At 45.5% G+C, this 22,252-nt stretch overlaps 1 protein-coding gene across 1 annotated transcript in view; it reads left to right on the top strand.

The window, feature by feature from the left end:
- KALRN (kalirin, RhoGEF kinase) overlaps positions 1 to 22,252 on the top strand; it is a 797,511-nt gene that overhangs the window by 606,978 nt on the left and 168,281 nt on the right. Inside the window, exon 34 of the mRNA XM_006884214.1 lies at positions 4,034 to 4,280. Within this exon, the coding sequence (XP_006884276.1) occupies positions 4,034 to 4,280 (247 nt within the window). The remainder of the gene's footprint in view (positions 1 to 4,033; positions 4,281 to 22,252) is intronic.

Raw genomic sequence — 22,252 nt, 5'->3', positions numbered from 1 at the left:
ACAAGTTATAAGTACATGAGTCAACTCAATGTTGTTGTTGATTGCCTTAGTCTCAATAGATCCAGCAAATTTGGATTCTATAAGAATTTGAAATTCAATTCAACATTTTTCCTCTCTAGATGCAGATTCATCTATCAAGGCATCCACATTTTTAATAAGCTTCCTTTGTGTGTGTGTGGGGTCCCCACATACTGAATGTTCTAACCATTGATCTCAACATTTCTCAGTTTTAGTTTCTTCATGTATAAGATAGAGATCATTTCAGCAGGTTACTGTGAGGTTCAAGTGTCTCATTAATGTGATGGTATTTTACAAACTATGAATGCATTTCAAAGATGAGAAGGTCTTGTCATCCCACAACCTCTTTCTCTTAATTACAGTTTGTTGACAATCACCCCAAGAGAACAGTAGAATGATGTCTCTCCCACTCATTGCCATCAAGTTGGAATTAACTCATAGCTGACCCTCCAGCGGGTTTTCAGAGGCTATAAATTGCACAGAAGGAGATTGGCCAGCTCTCTCTTGTAGAGCAGCTGGTGGATTTGAATCACTTACCTTTGGGTTGGCAGTGCAGCTCTTTGCCCACTAGGCCACCAAAGTTCCCTGTGCATATGATATGAGCAAAAATCCAAAGTGTCATTGCTGTTGGGTAGCTTATTCCTCATAGGGCAGAGAGAAATGGTCCTGATAGAGTTCCCAAGGCTGTACATCTTTAAAGGAGCAGCCTATCATCTTTCTCCTGTAGCCTGGCTGGTGTGTTTAAACAACTAATCTTTCTATTAGCTGGTGGACACTTAAGCACTGTGCTCTGTTCTGCCAGGCCTCCTATATTGGGACCAGGATAGTTAAATGGGAAAAATGAGCCAATAGGCATGTTTTTCCTTCTTCTGTCTCTTTCCACCTTCTACTTTCTGTTGTACAAATTTCCCTTCTTGATCAATTCCCTACTATAGTACCATGCCTGTCACGGATGGCATTGTATCTCCCCAAAATATGCATTGGCTTAGGCCGTAACTCCCCGCGCGTGTGTTTGTCCTCCACTGTGTGAGCTGATGGGCTTACTCAAGCAGTCAGCCCTTGTCCCTATCAAGTCATCACCCTTATTCACGCCATACCTTCTTTGCTTGTTATAATGTCTTTTTTGTTTGGTTGTTTTTTAAAAAATGTATACTAGTTTATTTACAAAATTCAAATGCATTGTTTTCAGATCAGATTGTTGTTAATTCAAGAAATAAAAAATGAGATCGAAGCAATCAAAGAGGGGTCTCACTACTATAAAGAAGCAAAGCCGTTAGGACGATCAAAGATACAAGATAGAGAAGGAAGCCTGTGCTGGGGATATCAGATTCAGATGGCAGGAAAGAAGGAAGGGTTCGAACAGGAAACACAGGGCAGCCGTCCCCACAATGATGGTAAACAGAACCTGGTCACGCCCACTGGACAGTCTCCTGGCCCCGGCACCCAGACCCAAGCACCCAACACAGGGTTCTTCTGGGCCCAGCCCTGGCCTACCCTCAGGTCCCTTTGTGCTTCTTTGAGAGATGGTCAAAGGATCAATTGTTATAATGTGTGAAACTGTAATCAATGCCATGAAACATAATGCATGTGAATTTTTTAATAGAAAACCAATTTGATTTATACACTTTAACTCAAACCCCAATAAAAAGGTCTAAAAGGGGGGGGGCAAGGAGTGGGGTCCTTTAGACCCACAGTCTCTTCAGAGAAAACCTCTTTGACCCAGGGGACGATCGATGTCAAGGTACCTCCAAGGAATCAGAAGCTGAAAGGTGGCAAGGACCTTCCCCTTGGCTGGCAGAGAAAGAACGCCTTCCCTCAGAGCTGGTGGCTTGAATTCTAACTTCTAGCCTCTTAAATCATGAAAGTATAAAACTCTGTTTATGGTATTTCTGTTTCAGCATCACGAGATAATTAAGACAGAATTTGGAACTGGGAATGGGGTGCTGCTTTAACAGATACTTAAAATGTGAAAGCAGTTTTGGGATAGGGTAAGAGTGGAGATTGGGCCAACAAACAGAATGTTGCTCTTGAGTTGCTTATTACTCATAGGACAGAAAAAAATTGCCCCAATAGTGTTTCCAAGATTGCATATCTCTACAGGAGCAGGCTACCCTCCTTCTACTGTAACCTGGCTGGTTTAAACAACTAACCTTTCTATTAGGTAACTAACCTTTTCTATTAGAAATATGGGTATTAAAATGCTTTATAGGTTTTTTTTTCTGGTGAAGCTCTGAAAAAAATTATAAACTTATGATTGGACAGTGGGGAAAGGATGATGCTTTTCATGCTTCGCAGAGCACTTTTCTGAATTATGTTCTTCAGATATTTGGCAGAAGGTGGAAATGTGAAGTGATGGACTTAGATATCTGGCTGATGATTTCTAAGCAATCTTTAAGGATCTCCAGGGTGTTTCCCTATATCTTAGAGTGAAATGTGAAAAGAAAGTGATACATGTAAAAATGAACTGTACAAAGTAGAGACAGAAGTTAAAGATTTGGACAAATCTTTTGTCCTAGAATATTCACATGTGTTAGAGTCTTAACCAAGGGTGTGTGGCTGCAGAAATTATGTTAAAGAGATTAAGCCTGTGACTGTTAGCTCTAATTACTACAGCAGAAAACCCATCAGCCTAGATGGAAAAAGACAGAAAGAGTAAAAGGGGAGAATGCTGTCAGCCTCTTAGAATTCTACATGCGGGAACCAGCCTAAAGGAATCTCTTGTCCCCCAGAAAAGGAAAAGAGCCGTCTTTTTCTGGAGCAGCTCGGAGATCCACAGAGCTGCTGAAAGCATAGGAAGCTGGAGTTGCCTAAGTGGGGCTGTGACCTCTGGAGGCTCAAAGGGTGGGGCCATGGTCTCTTGGCTCTAAAAGGTGAAACTACAGCCTCTGAGGTTTCAAAGAGTCGGATCTTCACCAACTCAGTTCCAGTGTATGGAGCTGCCACTAATGTCTACCAGGGGGATGGGGCCACCACCCAGAGATGAAGGGGCTGGACGGCCATACCTGAGGCACAGAACAGGACCTGCTGTGGCCAAAGGGGTGAAGTGGTCACATAGAGGGACTAGGACAATGAGGTCACCCAAAACCAGGGGAGCAAAGTTGACATCCCAGTGGGCGCCAAAGGCGTAACAGAAGCCCAAGACTCTGAATTGAAGTGTCATTCTCTGTCTCTGCTTTAGGCGAATGACTCCATCAAGGGATTTCTTTTTTAAAAAACTTTTTTATTATTAATTTTAATGAAAATTTACAGAGACTTTGGATTTCATCAAGAGATTTTGATGGTGATAGGGAGTATTGCAGGTCAGAGAGAAGGGGAGTCACCTCCCACATTACTCTCTGACATCCCCTGCAATCAGTAGTGAGTTGATTAGAAATAGATGCCCGTGCTGTAAGAGTCTGTGGGATGGTGAGGTCAGGGATGGGAATCAAGGCAGAGCCCAGGGAAGGAGAAAGGGACCTAGCAGAGAGAGGAGTTAAGTAGTTAAAAACGGGGCAAAAGAAATGTTGTTGTTGTTGTTGTGTAGCTTAGAGTCCAAACCAACCCAGAGCTGACTCCCATGGGTTTTCAGAGGCAGTAAATCACACGAGAAGATTGCCCACCCTTCTCCCACTGGTAGCCTTGACCTGCATGCCTTTGGAATTGCAGCCCAGCTTCTTGTCATTAGGCCACCAGAGCTCCCTTGGGCAAAAGGAATAATGAAAAGAATTCCAACCAAGCAAGAAGGAATTAGAATCAAAGCCCCAGTTCTGGGCAGGCTCCAGGCCCTTTCTACAACTAGAACATGTGAGTGATTGAATGGCACTGTGTTACTCACTTTTTTCCCCCTTGTTTTTTCCCCCACTTTCCAACCCCCTTTTCCTCCTTCTGCTTTCTTTCCACCCTGAATGCCACATTTTCTCCTTCTCTCCACTCTTCCCTCTCTCTCTCCTCTCCTGCCTTCACGTATTCTCTATCCTTATCATGTCTCACCCACTCATTTCCCCTCTGTCCCGCTCCTTCCTCCCTGGCCCCAAAGCTCTCTGGCGGATGCGAGCTGACCGTGGTGCTGCAGGACTTCAGCGCAGGCCATAGCAGTGAGCTGACCATCCAGGTTGGACAGACGGTGGAGCTGCTGGAGCGGCCCAGCGAGCGGCCCGGCTGGTGTCTGGTCCGCACCACTGAACGGAGTCCCCCCCAGGAGGGCCTGGTCCCCAGCAGTGCCCTGTGCATCTCCCACTCCCGGAGCAGCGTGGAGATGGATTGCTTCTTCCCCTTGGTGAAAGGTAGGGACCACCAAGGAGGGGGAACTCGGGTCTGGGCACACTGACTCTGTCTGAGGAGCGGGACGGAGCTGAACCGTCCCACAGACTTGTTTTAACCTTGAGGGATTTCTCAAAGGGCTGGTTGTAGAAAGAATGAGTTGGGCACTTGAAGAGTTGCAAACTAGCCATGCAAATATGGGAAAGTCACATCAACACATCTTAAAAATTACATTTTGATTAGATGAATGTTGAATTAAGTAACTTCTGCAATATTTCTACAATTTATGCAGTAGGGAGCTCTGGTGGCCTAGTGTTAAGGCGTTGCACTGCCAATCCAAGGGCCCATGGTTCAAATCCACCAGTTGTTCCATGGGAGAAAGATGGACAATCTTCTGTGTGACACATGGCCTCTGAGAACCCACTGGACGGTCAGCTGTGGGTCAGTTATGACTCAACGATATGCAACAAAACCAATAACAACTGTTATATTGCTCATGATCCCTTAGTGACACAGAGGTCAAAGAAGGCCAGAGATTCTAACTCCGAGGCTGTGTCATGAGAGAGAGGCATGGCTGTCTGCTTCAGGTCACAGTTCTAGAAACCCTGCAGAGCATCTACTCTGTGACAGGTCTCCAGGAGTCGAGATCGACTTGAGGGCAACAGGTTTGGTTTGAGATCTGACGATCTCTCCCATTCTTCTGTAGTCCCTGAGTAGCTCAAGCAGCTAAGTGCTCAACAACTAATCAGGAGGTCTGTGGTTCAAACCCACTTTGAGACACCTGAGAAGATAAGCCTATTGTCTGAAAGAACACAGCCTTGAAAATCCTGCACAACAGTTTTAATCTGCACACACAGGGTCAATGGCAGAAAAATTCCTTTTCAGCAGTCACCAAAATCCCGCCTCCTCTCTTCTCTGATGCACAGTCCCTCTGCACATCAGCCAGGGGACTGTCTGCCCCCCCTTCCCACATACTTATGCCAGCCCAGAGCAAGGCAGGAACACACAGCTGAGGCATGCCTGGGGTACACACTCATTTATATGCCTTTTATGGATTATTGATTATTAATTGATTGACTTCTAGTGTTCCCTCAACATACGAGTTTATTCACTTTTGCTCACAGCATAAAAACGAAAAAATGCCTGCTCCTCACTTATCCGTCTACAAAACTATCTGATAATCTGACATTTACTATTTGACTGTTTTGCCTATGATGTCTGTCAGGCAGTAACAAATGCCGGGATGCTGGTTAGAGTAACATTGGCTGTGATGGTGACGGTTATGTGTGACTTGGATGCGTGTGATCTCAGGGACTTGGCAGCGATGCGATTTGCAGTCATGCAGTGATATCATTCGGCAGCTATAGGATAGTGTAAAATGATGATTGATGCTATGATTTGGCTACTGTGTAGTAATATAGTCATTAGAGACATTCCTGATTGGGGACATAATCTTCCATTCTCTGATCTGCTATAGGCGTCCTTCATTTTGACGTAACACTGATTTTCACATGACGGCCTGAACTTAGGAGCCTAATCATGTCGACAAATGAGTAATGGGTGTGCTTAGAACAGTAGTTCTCCAAAGGTAGTGTCTGGAGTTAGTATCAATAGCATCACAGAAAATGTGTTAAAAATACAAATTTTTAGGCCTTCCCTCAGACCCACAATTCAAAAACTTACAAAATTGTGGGGTCAGGGCACGCAAGCCGTCCAGGGGACTCTGGTGCACACTCAATGTCAAGATCTGTGACTTACAACATCAAGCTGGCCGAGGGGTTGAAATTCATTTTACACTGAGGAAACTTAAACAGACCTTGGTGCTGAGCTTATTTATGACTAATTATCATGACGAGCGATCAGGGTCCCGGGCATCTTCTGTGTAGATGTGTGGTCGGTATGTATGGGACAAAAGACAGGGAAGGGAATTGTTCTGTCCAAGGCTGGGGATGGGGTCACTGTGGAAACCTGCTGCAGGTTTGCTGGATCACAGATACCTGACCTTTCACATCCATCTCCCTCTCCCACAGCCCCACGCACGATGGTAAGCTTGCTCGGACCAGTGAGGCATTTCCTAGGCCTCTGACTGAAAAGCTTATTCTTCTCCCCATTTTCAGGGGTCTGAATTGGTGTTTGAATTTTAGATCAGTGTCAGGACCTCAATAAATGTTAGTTGTCATGATAAGATCTTGTTGTTCTATCAATTGTAATAGATTATCCGTCTACAAAATTACAGAATGCCAAAATGCCTGGTCTAGAGACATCTTCAGCCATAAAACCAAGAACTGCATATTCATTTGCTGTTGTTGTTGTTGTTATGTGCCGTCGAGTTGCCTGCGACTCATAGCGACCCTATGTACAACAGGCCTAAACTCCGCTCTGTCCTGTGCCAATCGCACTGTCTCTGACACTCCCATCCCAATTATCCCAGTCACTGAATCAATCCACCTCATAGAGGGCCTTCCTCTCCTGCGCCGTCCCTCCACCCTCCCAAGCATGATGTCCCTCTCCAAGGACCAGTCTCTCCTCACTACATGTCCAAAGTAAGTTAGATGGAGCTGCAGAATCCTTGCCTCCAAGGAGCCACCCGGTTTAACCCTCTCCAGGACAAATCTATTTGTTTTCCTAGCAGTCCATGGTATTCTCAGTACTCTTCTCCAGCACCACAGCTCAAAGGCATCAGTTCTCCTTCTATCCTCCTTGGTCATTGTCCAACTCTCTGATGCATAACAGGTGATTGCGAAGACCATGGCCTGTATCAGACGCATCTTAGTCTCCAGAGAGACACCATTGCTCTTCAGCACTTTGGAGAGGTCCCTGACAGCAGACTTTCCCATGGCAATGCGCCTTTTAATTTCCTGGCTGCTGGTGCCAAGACTGTTGACTATGGAACCAAGCAAACTAAAGTTGTGTACAATCTCAGTCTCTTCACCATCCATCCTGATGCTGCCGATTGGTCCAGTGGTGAGAATCTTTGTCTTCTTGACATTGAGCCTCAATCCATATTGTAGGCTGCAGTCCTTGACACTCTGCAGCAGGCGCTTCAGGTCCTCCTCAGTTTCAGCAAGCAGGGTAGTGTCATCCGCATAACGCAGATTGTTGATAAATTGTCCACCAATCCTGACCCCACATTTCTCCTCATAGAGCCCAGCCTCCCGGATAATCTGTTCTGCATATAGGTTGAAAAGGTATGGAGATAGGATGCATCCCTGGTGTACGCCCTTCCCAATTTTGAACCATGCAGTGTTCCCTTGCTCTGTTCTGACGACTGCCTCCTGGTCTAAGTATAAGTTTCGCATTAGAGCGATCAAGTGTTCTGGGATTCCCATTCTTCTCAGAGTCAGCCACAGTTTGTTATGATCTACACAGTCAAACGTCTTTGCATAATCAATGAAACACAGATAGACATTCCTCTGATACTCCCTGCTTTCAGCCAAGATCCATCTAACATCAGCTACAATATCTCTAGTACCACGACCCCTTCTGAAACCAGCCTGGACTTCTGGTAGTTCTCTGTTGATGTGCTGTTCCAGTCATTTTTGGCTAAGAAAGGTTAATTTTAAGCAAACATAAAACCCTGAAGTTTTTATTATAACTTGAGTGAGAGTCTAGATAGCAAATTTATTTTTCCCTTCAACAGTTCATCCTATTATGTTTCATGATATTGCTTACAGTTTCCACATTGGGGCAGTGTTCTTCCTCCTCCCTCCCTATGTTTCTGGTTTCCAGGCATCCGTCTCCCTATTCCTTCTTGCTTTCTGAGCTTTAGGCCTTGCTAAGTGCGGCTCTTTAGCCCTGTGTGGTTGATTGTTCTAAGGCTGCATTCTTCTGTGATGTTACTCATCCCTTTACAGGTGTCTGTTGTTTGGCTGAGAGTGGAGTAATGGGGTGATTTCAGTTCCAGGGTTGAACTGAAGGATCTTGGGGAATCCCACCCGTTTATCAGAACCAGTAAACCTGGTCTTTTTTTATGATCTTGTGTTTTCTTTCTGTTTTCTTCTACTCTATCAGAGACTTTCTATTGCAAATAAGAAAAGTTAACTTTCCAGATTGTTGTTAGCTGTTTTCAAGTTGGTCCCAAACTCACGAAGAACCCAGTGCCCCTCAGCATGGAACCCTTCCAGTTCTGTGCCATGCCCGTCGTCTACTGCCTATTGAACCACTGTGATCCACAGGGTTTTCAGTGGCTGATTTTTAGTAAATTGCAAGGCCTTTCATCCTGGTTTGTCTTAATATTGGAAGTTCTATTGAAACCTAGAACCTTAGTCTGGATGAGCTTCCACTGACACATTTCAGTGAACTGACTAGGAATTGAACCTGGGTCTCCCACACACTACTACTCAACCACTTTTCATAGGTCTTTATCAGCTGCTCCACAGAAAAAGTGCATTCTCCTTTCAAAGATTCACAGCCCCAAAAGCCTATGAGTCAGAATCGACTCAATAGCATTGCTGTTGTTGTTGTTCGTTGCTTTTGAGTCATTGTATTGTTGTTGGAACCAACTCAGAGCTGATTTCCAGTGGGTTTTCAGAGGCATGGGAAGAGATTAGCAAACCACGTGCATGATTTTGTACTGGCAGCAGCACAGCTCCTTACCTACGCCACCAGAGCCCCCTAACAGAAGTGCTGTTGTTGTTGTTGCTGTTGTTGTTGTTATTAAGTGCCATCAAGCTGACCACCACTCATAGCAACCCTCTGCACAATAGCTCTGAACCCTGCTCTGTCCTGAGCCAATCTCACTGTCTCTGACACACCTACTCTCATTACCCCAGTACTGTATCAATCTGTCATCTCATCTGGGGTCTTCCTCTCCTGTGCTGTCCCTCCACCCTTCCAAGAATGATATCCTTCTCCAAAGACTGGTCCTTCCTGGCAAACTTCCCCAAGAATGTGAGATGGAGCTTCAAAATCCTTGCCTCTAAGGAGCAACCTGATTTTGCCCTCTCCAGAATAGACCTGTTGGTTCTCTTGGTAGTCTATGATATGTTCAAAACTCTTTTCCAGCACTAAAGCTCAAAGGCATCAATTCTTCTGTCATCGTTGGTCATTGTCTTGGTGTCTGATGCATAACAGGTAATTGCAAAGACCATGGCCTGGATCACATGCACCTTAGTCTCTAGACTGACTTCATTGCTCGTTATCCCTCTGGAGAGGTCTCTGACAGCAGATTTTGCTAATGCAATTTGTCTTTTGATTTCCTGACTATCATCTAAAAGCAATAGGACTTCATTAAACGTAGGAAGTTGCTAATCCACAAGTGACACCTCTCTGGCAGTTTGAAACCAACAGCAGGTCCGAGAGAGAAAGATGAGAAATCTCCTCCCATGAAATTTACAGCCTCAGAAAACTCACTGGAGAGTCAGCTATGAATTGCCAGTTCAATGGCAGTGAGTGTGTGAGTTTCCAAATACAAGTACAAAAAGGCTGTGGTTTCTGTCCATCTCCAAAACCCTAGTTCCTCCTCTCTTCCACTAGATGGCGATGTCAGGCTGCATTATTCCAGGTTTAGATGGGGAGTGCAACTGTCAGACTCCACTTGGGATCCAAAGGAGGGAAGATCAGGGCACAATGGATGAGAACTCTAAATGAAGGTGCTTCCTGTCCACTAGTGGAGGGTTTCGTGAAGACCTAACAAAAAAAAATGGGAATTGAGGACCAGGGGTAGAAAACTGAGGCAGGAGACTGTCACACAGTCTTCCAGCTGACACTACCAGCCTGCACTTTTAAAGAGACCACCAGGGCTTTGCACCTACTTCCTTGGCTCTCCCCCACCCACCCTGAGGCCTTCAGATGGCGACCTCTCACTGTCCTCAGAAATGGGTGGGCATTCTGAGTGGAGACTCGAGGCTTGCTTAAGCCCTTATTCTCCACAGAGCATCTCTTTTTTTTGGGGGGGGGCAGCGCCATGGCTTTAATTCCGGGCAGGTCCTGCCACCCCGGCAGCAGAGTGGTGAGATTATTGCCGTGCTCGTCACAGAGCATCTCTTAATCCCCCAAGGAGGTCTCCCTGGAAATCTGTGCACCCACACATGTGCACCAGCATATATCACCTCCTCTCTCTCTTTCTCTGGGGCATCAATGGTGCATTGGCCTCTTAGCTGCTCCTTCTCGTCTAGCCAGCTGCTGAACTAGACGCCTAGTGCTTCCTTCCACACCCAAGGATGGCCTGTCCTTCTGCAGGAATCTAGGGACTAGGGCAGAGTGGCCTGTCTTGATGTCATTGAAGGTCACAGTCCATCTCAGACTGAGAGCTAGTTGTCCTCCTTTGCAATTCCCTCCCTTCTTTACAGTGGGTCCTGCTGGGAGGCTGACTTTGTAGCAGTGCCTTTCACCTGGATGCGTTTTAGAACCACCTAGAGGAGATGCCTTGCTCCACGCCAGACTGGTTCACTCCGAGCCCCAGAGGGCTGAGCTTTGGTCTGCTTTAAGTATCATGAGGGTTGAGAACCACTGCTCTGCAGATTTTGCACACCCAGGCCTTTGAGGTGAGGAAATGCTTGAAGAGACATTGGTCTTACAAACTCAGAAAAGTGAAGATCTTCATCACACAGCTCACCTGGATTCTTTTTCTATTCTTATTCCTCTCTTCCATGACTCTGGCTGAGTGTCAAGAGAAACTGTAAGGAAGTTCCGTTTTGGTCAGTAAAACCAGGCCCAGGGCTTCCAAGGTGAGTCTGAGAAGCAGACGCTCTGGGGAAGCGGGAGGAGATGCAGATCAGAGGTCTAGAACAAGCCTGGTTTGTTCACAGCAAACCCCTCCCATGGGATCTGTGGGGATGTCTGTTGTTATCATCTGTCAGACCTTGGGAACACTGTTCTTACCCCTTAGCTGAGTTTGTTCAGCTGTGGAAGGTGGTGTAGAACACTAGAGAAGCTTGGGCTCTGTGTGTCACCAACAGCTGAGGTTACAGTAATCCTGTCAACATCTCACCTCTCTGTCACCAGTAGGAGCATCCGGTCCACCCCCACCCCCACCCCCACCGCCAGCAGCATCTCATCGGGAGAACAGCCAGGGATTCTCATTTTTCCAAGCATTCCTTTGCCTTTCCAGCCTCTCCTAATCCTCACAGAAGCGTTTTATAGAATAAGGGTAACTATGATTGTGCCTTTTCTGCAGAGAAAAGCAGGAGACTGAGAGCTTGTGTGTCTGCCCAGGCCGAGCAGGAGGTTTAGAACAGGGTCCGCCTTTGGTCCTCTGATTTGCATCAAGGGAAATGTAATGAGGTCTCCTTCCCAGAAGAGGGCACCCTCTGCCTGACTCCCAATTTCCTGCTGGCTCCCTGGCAGAATTCTCATCTATTCTTTGCCAGCACTTTATTGCTTTGAACTTACCCCTCATCCATGACATCATTTGGCTCTCACACTTGTGGTTACAGCTGTGACTACTCACTTGTTTCAGAGGTAAATAGCTTGGGGAAATGGGGAATTAATACAGTTGTAAAGTCAGGTGAAAAAGATGGCAGTTCTACTCAGGTCTTCTGACTCCAAATGCATTGCTCCTCTACTACACTGCTTTGTAAGTACGCCATTGCAAAAGCAAGTGTCTGAGGAGACAGGTGTGTGCACGTGGATAGGTGAGTGTATGCCCTGGGTGGATAAATGAGTGCTTTACAGATACAACTCATTCTATTATACTTCCGGGAGGCTGGGCTCTGTAAGGAGGAATGTGGCATCAGGATTGGTGGAAGATCAGTCAACAATCTGCGTTATGCAGACAACACAACCCTGCTTGCCAAAACTGAGAAGGACCTGAGGCGCTTGCTGAAGAACGTCAAGGACTGCAGCCTTCAACAAGAATTGAAGCTCAATATCAAGAAAACAAAGATTCTCACCACGGGGCTGATTGGCAGCATCGTGATAGTGAAAAGTTTGAGATTGTTAACAGCTTGAGTTTTCTTGGCTCCATAATTTCTTGGTACCAGCAGCCAGAAAAATCAAAAGACAAGTTGCATTGGGAAAGTCTGCTGTCAGGGACCTCTTTAGAGTACTGAAGAGCAATGATATCACTCTGGAGACTAAGATATGCCTGATCCTTACTTGCTATGCATCAGGTAGCTGGACAGTGACTAGGGATGATAGAAAGAGAATTGATGCCTTTGAGCTGTGGGGCTGGAGAAGAGTATTAAATATTCCATGGACTGCTAGGAGAACAAACAGATTCATCCTGGAGAGGGTGAACCAGGCTGCCTCTTGGAGGTAACAGTTCTGAAGCTCCATCTGACATACTTTGGACATGTTGCAAGGAGGGACCAGTCGTGCTTGGGAGCGGTGGAGGGACAGCACAAGAGAGGAAGACCCTCGACGAGAGTGACAGGGTAGTGGGGGTAGATGTGTCAGAGACAATAAGGTTAGCATAGGATAGAGCAGGCTTCAAAGCTGCTGTACATGGGGTTGCTATGAATTGCAAGTGACTCAACAGCACATAGCAACAACAATAACAATTATACTTCACTTTATTATGTTTCACACATACTGTGGGGAGTTTTATTAAATAGAAGACTGATGCAACCCTATTCCAAGCAAACTTATCTGATAACTTTTCCATCATGTGTTCACTTTGTGTCTCTGCCACATTTTTTACATTTTCATAATTTAAAACTTTTCCAAAATGTTATTGCACACTTAATAGACAGTATAATAGGATAGTGTAAGGTTAGTGTAAACATAGCTTTAACATGCACTGTTTTTAGGTGCCATCGAGTCTCATAGCTGAACTTAAGTAGATTTTCAGAGGCAATAAATGTCACGGTGGAGACTGCCCATTTTCCTCCCCTGGAGGAGCTGTGGATTCGAACCGTGTGCCTTTGGGTTGGCAGTGCAGTGTTTTGTCACCAGAGTCATGTGCTGTCAATTTAGAACTAACTCATAGCTGACCCTCCAGTGGGTCCTCAGAAGCAGTAAGTTGCATGGAAAGATACTGCACATCCTTCTCCCATGGAGCAGCAGGTGGATTCAAAGCATGTGCCTTTGGGTTGGCAGCGCAGCTCCTTCTCACTGAGCCACCAGAGATCCCTCAAAAGCTATAACAGGTCCACACACTAGGAAACCAAAAATTGACATCACTTTCTGTGTGGTGATACTGAATTTATGCTGGTGGTCTGGAATAGAACTGCAGTGTCTATGAGATAAGTCTGTCCATTCTATTAGGCACAGCTCTTCTCACCTTTCTGTCTGCCGCTGGTCAAGGCAGCCCTCCTCCTCCTCTCACAGTTCAACAACCAGACCTGTCTTTTGACCTCAGGCACGACTTTGCCACTTCATTCCAGCTCAAAAGCTTTTGAGGAATGGCTCTCCCATTGCCTGTGAGTAAAGCTCTGTACTCTGTGGACCAGCACATAAGACACTTCTCAATTTTTCCTCTTCCTTCTTGTCTGACTATTTCACCACGGCTTCCCATCTCATCCCTCAGCCATAGCCAGGCTAGATTCTTCCATAGTCTTCCTCATTTCTCCCCAGGTCTCCTTGTTGGATCTGATGAACCAGTGGAACTCTCCAGATACCCTTCTGTCAGCCAAACTCGGTCTTTCCCTCAGGGCCCAATTAGTTCCTCTAGGAAGCCCACAGGAATATTAAAAAAAAACTTGAAAAATTTCTACCTCCTCCAAAATCTGTCAACACCATCATCTATATCATTTACCTAGAATCTCACTTGTGTTGTCATTGTTGAGGCCATCAATTGGAACCAACCCACAGCTGACCCTCCAGGAGGTTTCACAGACAGTTAATCACACGGGAGGAGATGGCCCATCCTCCTGTGGAGCAGCTGGTGGATTTGAACCATGTGCCTTTCAGATTGCAGTGCAGCTTTTTACCACTAGGCTACCACAGCTCCCTACTTTTGTTGCTGTTATGATATGCTGTTGAGGTAACCACAACTCATAGTGACCTTATGCACAACAGCTCTGAACCCTGCTCTATCCTGAGCCAGTCTCATTGTCTCAAACACACCTATCTTCATTGCCCCACTTGCAGTGTCAATCCATCTCCCCCAGGGTCTTCCTCTCCTTTGCTGTCTCTCCACTCTTCCAAGCATGATGTCCTTCTCCAAGGACTGGTTCCTCCTGGCCACATGCCAAAAGTACGTGAGATGGAGCTTCAAAATCCTTGCCTCCAATGAACAACTTGGCTTCACCCTTTCCAGGACAGGCCTCTTAGTTCTCTTGGCAGTCCAAGATATGTTCAATAGTATGTTCAGTACTCTTCTCCACCACCACAACTCAAAAGTATCAATAATTCTTCTGTATTCTTTGGTCATTTTCCAGCCCTCTGAAGCATAGCAAGTATTCACAAAGACCATGGCCTGGATCAGGTGCACCTTAGTTTCTAGACTGACTTCAGTGCTCTTTAGCATTCTGGAGAGGTCCCAGACAGCAGATTTTCCTATGGCAATTCATCTTTTGATTTCTTGACTGCTGGTGTCGAGACTGTTGATTGTGGAACCGAGCAGGCTGAAATTGTTAGCAATCTCAATCTCTTCTCCATCTATCATGATGCTGCCAATTGACCCAGTGGTCTCAACCACTTTGTTTTCTTAATACTGAACCTCAATCTATATTGCAGGCTACAGTCCTTGACCTTGTGCAGCAAATGCTTCAGGCCCTTTTCAGTTGTAGTAAGCAAGGTTGTGTCATCTGCATAATACAAGTTGTTAATGAGTCTTCCTGAGCTTCTGATTCCACACTCCTCTTCATAAAGTCCAGCCTCCCAAATGATCTGTTTCGCATATACATTGAAAAGGTTTGGAAACAAAATACGTCCTTGATTCACTCCCTTCCATATTTTGAACCAGGCAGTGTTTCCTTGCTCTGTTCTGATGGTTGCCTCCTGCCACGTATTAGTTTCGCATAAGCACATAGTCAATGAAACACAGATAAACATTTATTTGGTACTCTCTGCTTTCAGCCAAGATCCATCAAACATTGGCAGTGATGTCTCCAGGCCATAGCCTCTTCCAGCTTGTATTTCTGGTAGCTCTTTGTCAATGTACTTTGGATCTTTTTAGATGATCTTCAGCAGGATTTTGCTTACCTGTGGTACTAATGATATCATTCGATAATTTCCACGCTCTGTCAGGTTACCTTTTTTTTGAAATGGAGATAAATATCTCTTCTGATCAATTGGTCAGGTAGTTGTCCTCCAGATATCTTGGCCCAGCTGGGTGAGCACATCCAATCCTTACCAAAGCAGATCCTATCAAGTTACCTCTCTGTCCATATGAGGAGAAACTGAGGCTCAGAGCAGTGACATTATTTGCTAGTAAGGAAAAAACATTCGGTGTTTCCTTATTTTCAGTGCAGTTCTTTTTCCACACTTCATTCCCAAGGAGCTAACTCTACCTTTTACAATATCCTGGAATCAGAAGGATCTTAGAAACTAAGAGGTCAGATGGCTGCCGCTTGACCCACAGATCTTCCTGTTTGACTCTTATAGTCCATTATCATTGTTGAAAAGGTCTGCTTTTTACTGAAAGAAAAATATTCCTTACTGAAGCCCTTGCTCAGTGCTGTTTGCTCTGTTCTCTGCAACCTAAGCCCACATTTTTCTACTCCTGCCCATGTTTGGAAGGCAGCGCTCATGTCTCCCGCTAATGTCCTCTGCTCCAGCCTTCAGATCCTTCACCCCTTCCTAATTACAGAAGAAGCGGGTGCTCCTCCCCATCCTGATGGCCATGGTGGCATCCGAGTGCAGAATGGATAGCTTTATTTTGAGGTTCAACTTACTGTGTTGAACCACATGAAACGGCTGCTGTTGGAACTTAAAACATTCTTGAGTATCAGTAAATTCAAGTGGTTCGATATTACAGTCAACCTGTCTTTTCCTAGAAGGGTAGTCACAAATCTTGGTGAAAACAGAGTAAAGTTTGATCTCAGGGAGTCAGATGATCTGCGGAGAATGCAGGATGAGGCTTGAAAAGCCACTTATTTCCCCTTAAAAGTAATTTAATGTTCTTGTGCCTCTGTTTCCACATCTGTACAGAGTGAAGCTGATAAAAATGCCAGTCTCACAGGATGACAGGGAAGCTCGAGGTGGCTGTGTTAAATGAAAGTCATTTTTAAACTGTAAAGTCAGCTTTATGGTTGTGTCCACAGGTTAATTGTTTAGGATTAAAAAGTGTTCTAAAAAGCCTGAGGAAAGAAAAAGAATTGATGCCTTTGAACTGTGGTGTTGCAAAAGAGCACTGAAGATCCCATGGACGGCCAAAAGAACAAAGAGATATGTCTTGGAGAGGGTGCAGCCGGAGTGCTCTTTGGAGGCAAGAACGAAGAGGCTTCACCTCACTTACTTTGGGCATGTTGCTAGGGGGGTCTATTCCTTGGAGAGGGACATGATGCTGGGAAGGGTGCAGGGTGGATGAAGGAGAGGAAGACCCTTGACTAGGTGTATTAATATAGTGACTGCAGCAATGGGCTCTTGTGTGTCTGGAAGTGTGAGGATGGCTCAGGACAGGGTTCAGATCTGTTGTTCATAGGCTCACTATGAGCTGTACTCGACTTGACAGCACCTAACAACAACACCACATGCAGAAAAATCAGAGAGGACGTGAATTCACAATAGCCAAGAGATAGGTCCATAAACAGATGAGTAAATGAACAAAAGTGTGATATATAAATAGTGGAATAGAATTCATTTCTAAAGAAAATTTTAAAAAGCTCCAGAGTTCTAAATAGCAAGGATGTCAGTTTAAAGAATAAGGTGCACCTGATCCAGGCCATGGTATGTTCACTTTCTTCCGATGCATCTGAAAGTTGGACAGTGAGTTAAGAAGACCAAAGAAGAACCGATGCCTTTGAATTGTGGTGTTGGGGAAGCATATTGAACATGCCATGGACTTCCATAAGAACAAACACAACTATCTTGAAGGAAGTGCCATCAGCATGCTCCTCAGAGGCAAGGCTGATGGAACGCTGTCTCACTTCCTTCGGGAATATCCTCAAGAGGAACCAGGCCTTAGAGAGAGATCTCGTGGTGGGAAAGGCAGAGAGAAAGAGAAGAAGACCCTCAAGGAGGTGGACTGACACAGTGACTGCCACAATCGGCGTATGTATGACAGACATCATTCTGTGACAGGCCAGGCTTCACATCTGCCGTTCATTATGCTGCTGTGACTCCTGGTCGACTTGATGGCACCTAATGACATAAAGAGAAATCAAGTCATGATGCAGGCCGCAATATGGACAATTTTAGAAATTTTATGCTAAATTAAATACGTCACTGCAGGACAGAGATGATATGATTTTTACCTCTGTGAAACAGGAAAGTATATAGAGATCAAAATGTATAGTGGTTACTAGTGGTGAGAAGGAGAGGAATATAGCTTTGGGGCCACTGGCTTTCTATTACTAATAGTGGGGTAATTTGGAAAAGGATAATGGTAATAGTTGTGCAATATGATGAGCATAATTATTAGATGTAACAAATACGGGCTCGGCAAATGTTTTGTTACGTGTGTTTTACCACCATTTCAAAAGAAGGCAGAGGGAGAGTGAGAGGTACAGAGTAAGTAGAGTCTTAGTATACAGACGAGTCTGAAACCCAACTCAGCCGTTTTGAAACAGAAAACTTTGGGCAAGATATTTTAATTCTATAAAATGGGGTAGTAGAGCTTACCGCCCTAGAGTTAACTTCCCAGTCTAGGCATGCCACTTGAGATGACCAGTTAATGTTTATTTCCTTACTTTCCCTTTGCCTCAGCGAACTCTGGCAATGTAGTAGTTAAGCAAAAGGTTGGTGGTTTGAAAGCACTAGCTACTGTTTGGGAGAAAAGATGAGGCAACGTATTTTCATAAAGTTCACAGCCTTGGAAACTCCACGGGGCAGATTTACTCTGTCCTATTGTTGTTATGTGCCATCGAGTTGGAACTGACCCACAGCTGACCCTCCAGTGGGTTTGCACAGGAAGAGACTGACCATCCTTCTTCTGTGGAGCAGCTGGTGGGTTCAAACTGGGAATTGGAGCCTTTGGAATTGCAGCTCAGCTGCTTACCATTAGGCAACCAGATCTCCTTCTGTCCTATAAGCCAGAATTCAGGTGGGTTTGGGATCCATTTGTCCCATATCTGATACCTCAGTGGGCACCAAGTTTCATTTCCAGCCTAACTTCCTGTCCAAGGCTATTCACCAAGTCAAGGTTCTATTTCTAGTTTCATCCATAAGTTTTACAGAGGCTCCAACATTATCTCCAGTCAGCACCCTTTCCTCAAGGGTCTATTTCTGGCCTACCCTGGGCCCTTCTCCCCAACCACCAAGAGCAGATCCCACTTGCTCCATGATTTCCTGTGGGGGGAAAAATGACTTAGTCCTCTCTCCTGACTTGGTTTTACCCTCTACCCAGAAACTCAGGTTTATCTCTGAACTGATACACACTGGACTCCGGCCCTTCTCAATAGCTTGTGGCTCTCTCAGTGGTTAGCTCTGGTCATTGAAGGTCACATTCATGTGATGGAGGACTAGAAATGCTATGTCATCCTGCAGTTCAAAAAGGAGAAGGACAAGGAGGTTTTATGAAACCTACCTCTCATTTCAGTTTCACCTGCATTTCTAGCACTCACCTCTGTTAAGTTGGGCCAGAAATGGTTCACTAGTTACTGTATGATCTCGGGGATACATGGGAGTTCAGGATGCAGCTTCAAAAAATTAGAAACTTGACATCCAATCTCTATGCTTCCTTTTTTTCCCCTTTTAGCACTAAGGGAGCAGTAGGGACTGTTGAACTGTGTGCCCCAGCCAGCTTTGAGACATCCTACCCACAGGCACTAGTCATCAGATATAATATTTATTTAGGACATGAAAAGGCTTGGAATTGAAGTCTCAAACAGGAAAAAGTCAGGCCAGGCCACATTTTCCTCTGAGGACCCCGCAATGTGGTGCTGTCTGTCCCCACACAGAACTGAAGCAGGAGGCGGACACACGTTGGACTGTGTAGTTACGGAGCTCTGGGGCCTCTGCAGAGAGCCTGCCCTGTGCCCTTGGAGCCAGCTTCTTCCAAAGGCCTATTTCGGCAGCTCGCCTTCCTGCCTCCCGGCACCCACTTTAAATTTATGAAATCTGTGTCATATAGATGTCCTGCTTGTCCAGGGGAGAAAGAGGGTAGGCATGAATATTATCCTTGTGTAGGTTTTTTTTTTTTGAGACTCATGAACCAGCTGATGGAGGTCAGAGCTATAATGAGAACGCTAGGATTCAAGCCGCAGAGAAGAAAGACAGCAATGATTGTGCTGGCTGAGGAGAGGGTGAGCAGAAAGTCACCCCGGCAAATGACATGCTTCCCAAGAAGGAAAAACAACCAGCCGCTTGCTGTTGCATCATTTTCCAGCTCATGGTGAGCCTGCACATGTCGGAGCAGAACGGCTCCAGAGCATTTTTATTTTTTTTTTCCAATGATTTTTGAGCAAGGGCAGATTTGTCAAAAGTCTACTAAGCCGCCTTGATTAGCTAACTGCTTGTACTACCAGCACCTTCTTCCCAAATAGACAACAGTGCGATTTTCTCTTAGCACTGGCTAAGCTGACCTCCCCAAAAAACAAGGGCATGCACTGAATGTGTTCTGGGGATGAGGGATGGGGCCTGTCCTGCACACTTTGCTGCTCAGGAAAGTTAGAAGTGCAAGGACGGGAGAAGCCTTTAGGAGAAGCTCATGTAACCATGGTCTGAGGAACTTGCAGGAGCAGAACTGGGTGGGCAAGACCTTCCTCCCATGTCCTTACTGGGCGCCTCTGAGTCCCTTGAATCTTGGCAATAACTCCTCTTCACCCAGGCCCAGGCAAACATGTCTGAGAATTCTTTTAGGTTACAGCTATTGCTGTGTTTAACACCTCCTCTCCGCCCTGCAGGAGTGAGAGGCAGCCCCGACCTTGACCAGTCTGACCTCTTTTTTTGTCCTTGCCGTTCTGATAGGGCTGGTTCTCTAGGTTTTTCCCCTTGGCCACCAGCTCAAGCCAAGAATGCCAATTCTGACATTGTGCCTACTTGCCTTGCTTTCCACATGGCGCTGGAGGCCGCAGGAAGTACAGTTCCCATGTACACAAGTGAGCAGTTCCTGTGAATGGCTCCCAGCTGCAGGGAAGCAGCCTGGACTGAGGAACCTCCTCAGATCAGAAACTTCCAAGGTCCTTTCTCACCTGAAGCAAAGACAAGTCCTCTCTGTGGCCTGTGAGGAGACTTTCCAGGGCCTGGCTTGCAGCCTCCTCTCTGACTTGACACAACACATGTTTATTTAAAGTCTTACAGTTCTGAATGGTATGGAGATAGGATGCACCCCTGACATGCTCCTTTCCTGATCTTGAACAATGTAGTGTTTCCTTGCTCTGTTCTGATGACCACTTCCTGGTCCAAGTATAGATTTCGCATGGGCAGAATTAAGTGTTCTGGGATTTCCATCCTTTTCAAGGTTAGCCGTAACTCAGTTTCAACCTGTATGTGGAACAGATTATCCGGGAGGCTGGACTTTATGAGGAGGAATGTGGCATCAGGATTGGAGGAAGACTTAACAACAACTGTGTTATGCAAATGACACAACCTGCCTTGCTGAAACTGAGGAGGATTTGAGGTGTTTGTTGCAGAGGTCAAGGGCTGTAATCTTCACTATGGATTCAGGCTCAACATCAAGAAAACAAAGATTCTCACCACTGGGTCAATTGGCAGCATCAAGATAGATGGAGAAGAGATTGATATTATTAACAATTTCAGCTTGTTTGGTTTCACAAGCAACACTCTTGGCGCTATTGTTGTTAAGTGCTGTTGAGTCGTGGATGACTCATAGTGACCCAATCAATGAAAGACTTCAACACTTTTATAATTTCATCTTTCACTAAGTTCATAGTTTCCGGAGGCAAGCTCTTTCAGAAGTGGATGCCACTTCTGCTTCCAAGGCTAACAGTCAGGAAATCAAAAGACAAATTGCAGTAGGAAAATCTTTTGTCGGGGACCTCTCCAGCATTCTGAAGAGCAACAGTGTTAGTCTGGAGACTAAGGTGTGCCTGATCCAAGCCATAATCTTAAAAATTACTTGCTGTTCATCAGAGAGCTGGACAAAGACTTAAGGATGGTAGAAGAAAAATTGATGCCTTTGAGTTGTAGTGCTGGAGGAGAGTATTGAACATACCATAGACAGCCAAAAGAATGAACAGATATGTCTTGGAGAGGGTGAGACCAACCTGTTCCTTGGAAGCAATGATTTTGAAGCTTGTCTCAAATACATTGGGCATGTGGCCAGGAGGGACCAGTCTTTGGAAAAGAATATCATGCTTGGGAGGGTGGAGGAACAGTGCAGGAGAGGAAGACCCAGGATAAGATGGATTGACATAGTGATGGGGTAATGAGGATAGTTGTGTTTGAGTAAGTGAAATTGGTTCATAGAGCAGAGTTCAAAGCTATTGTGCATAGAGTCACTGTGAGTCGCAGGCAACTAGAAAGCACATAACAGTTCTGAGAAGTCCACCATAGGTCTCAGTGGGGTAAACTCAAGGTGTTGGCAGGGCTGAGTTCCTTTCTAAAGGTTATGATGATTATCTGTTTTCCCACCCTTTTCAGATTCTAGAGGCTGCCTGCTTTCCTCAGCACATGGCCCCTTCCTCCATCTTCAAAGTCCGCACAGTCACTGTTCTCTCTTCCTTCTCAGATAGTCACAGCTCCTTCTGACCACAGTCAGGAAAGACTGTACTGTGCATGTCCCCCCTGATGGTCTAAAATAATCTCATTTAATAATTTAATAAAGGTCCTTAATTCAGTCACATCTGCAGAGTCCCTTTTGGTGCATAAGGTCACACATTGATCAGTTCTGTGTATTAAGTCATGGATATCTTTAAAGGGCTGTTATTCTGGCTACTACATTCCACTTCCGCAGCCAGCCAGCCTGCCTGGCTGAGCTGTTCACCAGTGCAGCCGTGTGTACTGCCCCCTCAGAGCTCACACCTGCTGCCTCTCTACTACACTCCAGATCCCCAGGCACCTGGCTGGCTTGCTGCCCCTGCTCACATGTTGCCTGATTAGAGGCCTT

The sequence above is a fragment of the Elephantulus edwardii genome, unplaced genomic scaffold, assembly GCF_000299155.1.
Source record: "Elephantulus edwardii isolate Elephantulus edwardi_28Jun2011 unplaced genomic scaffold, EleEdw1.0 scaffold00032, whole genome shotgun sequence".
Lineage (NCBI taxonomy): Eukaryota > Metazoa > Chordata > Mammalia > Macroscelidea > Macroscelididae > Elephantulus > Elephantulus edwardii.
Note: the sequence above shows the minus strand (reverse complement) of the source record. Positions and strands in the feature narration are given on the sequence as shown.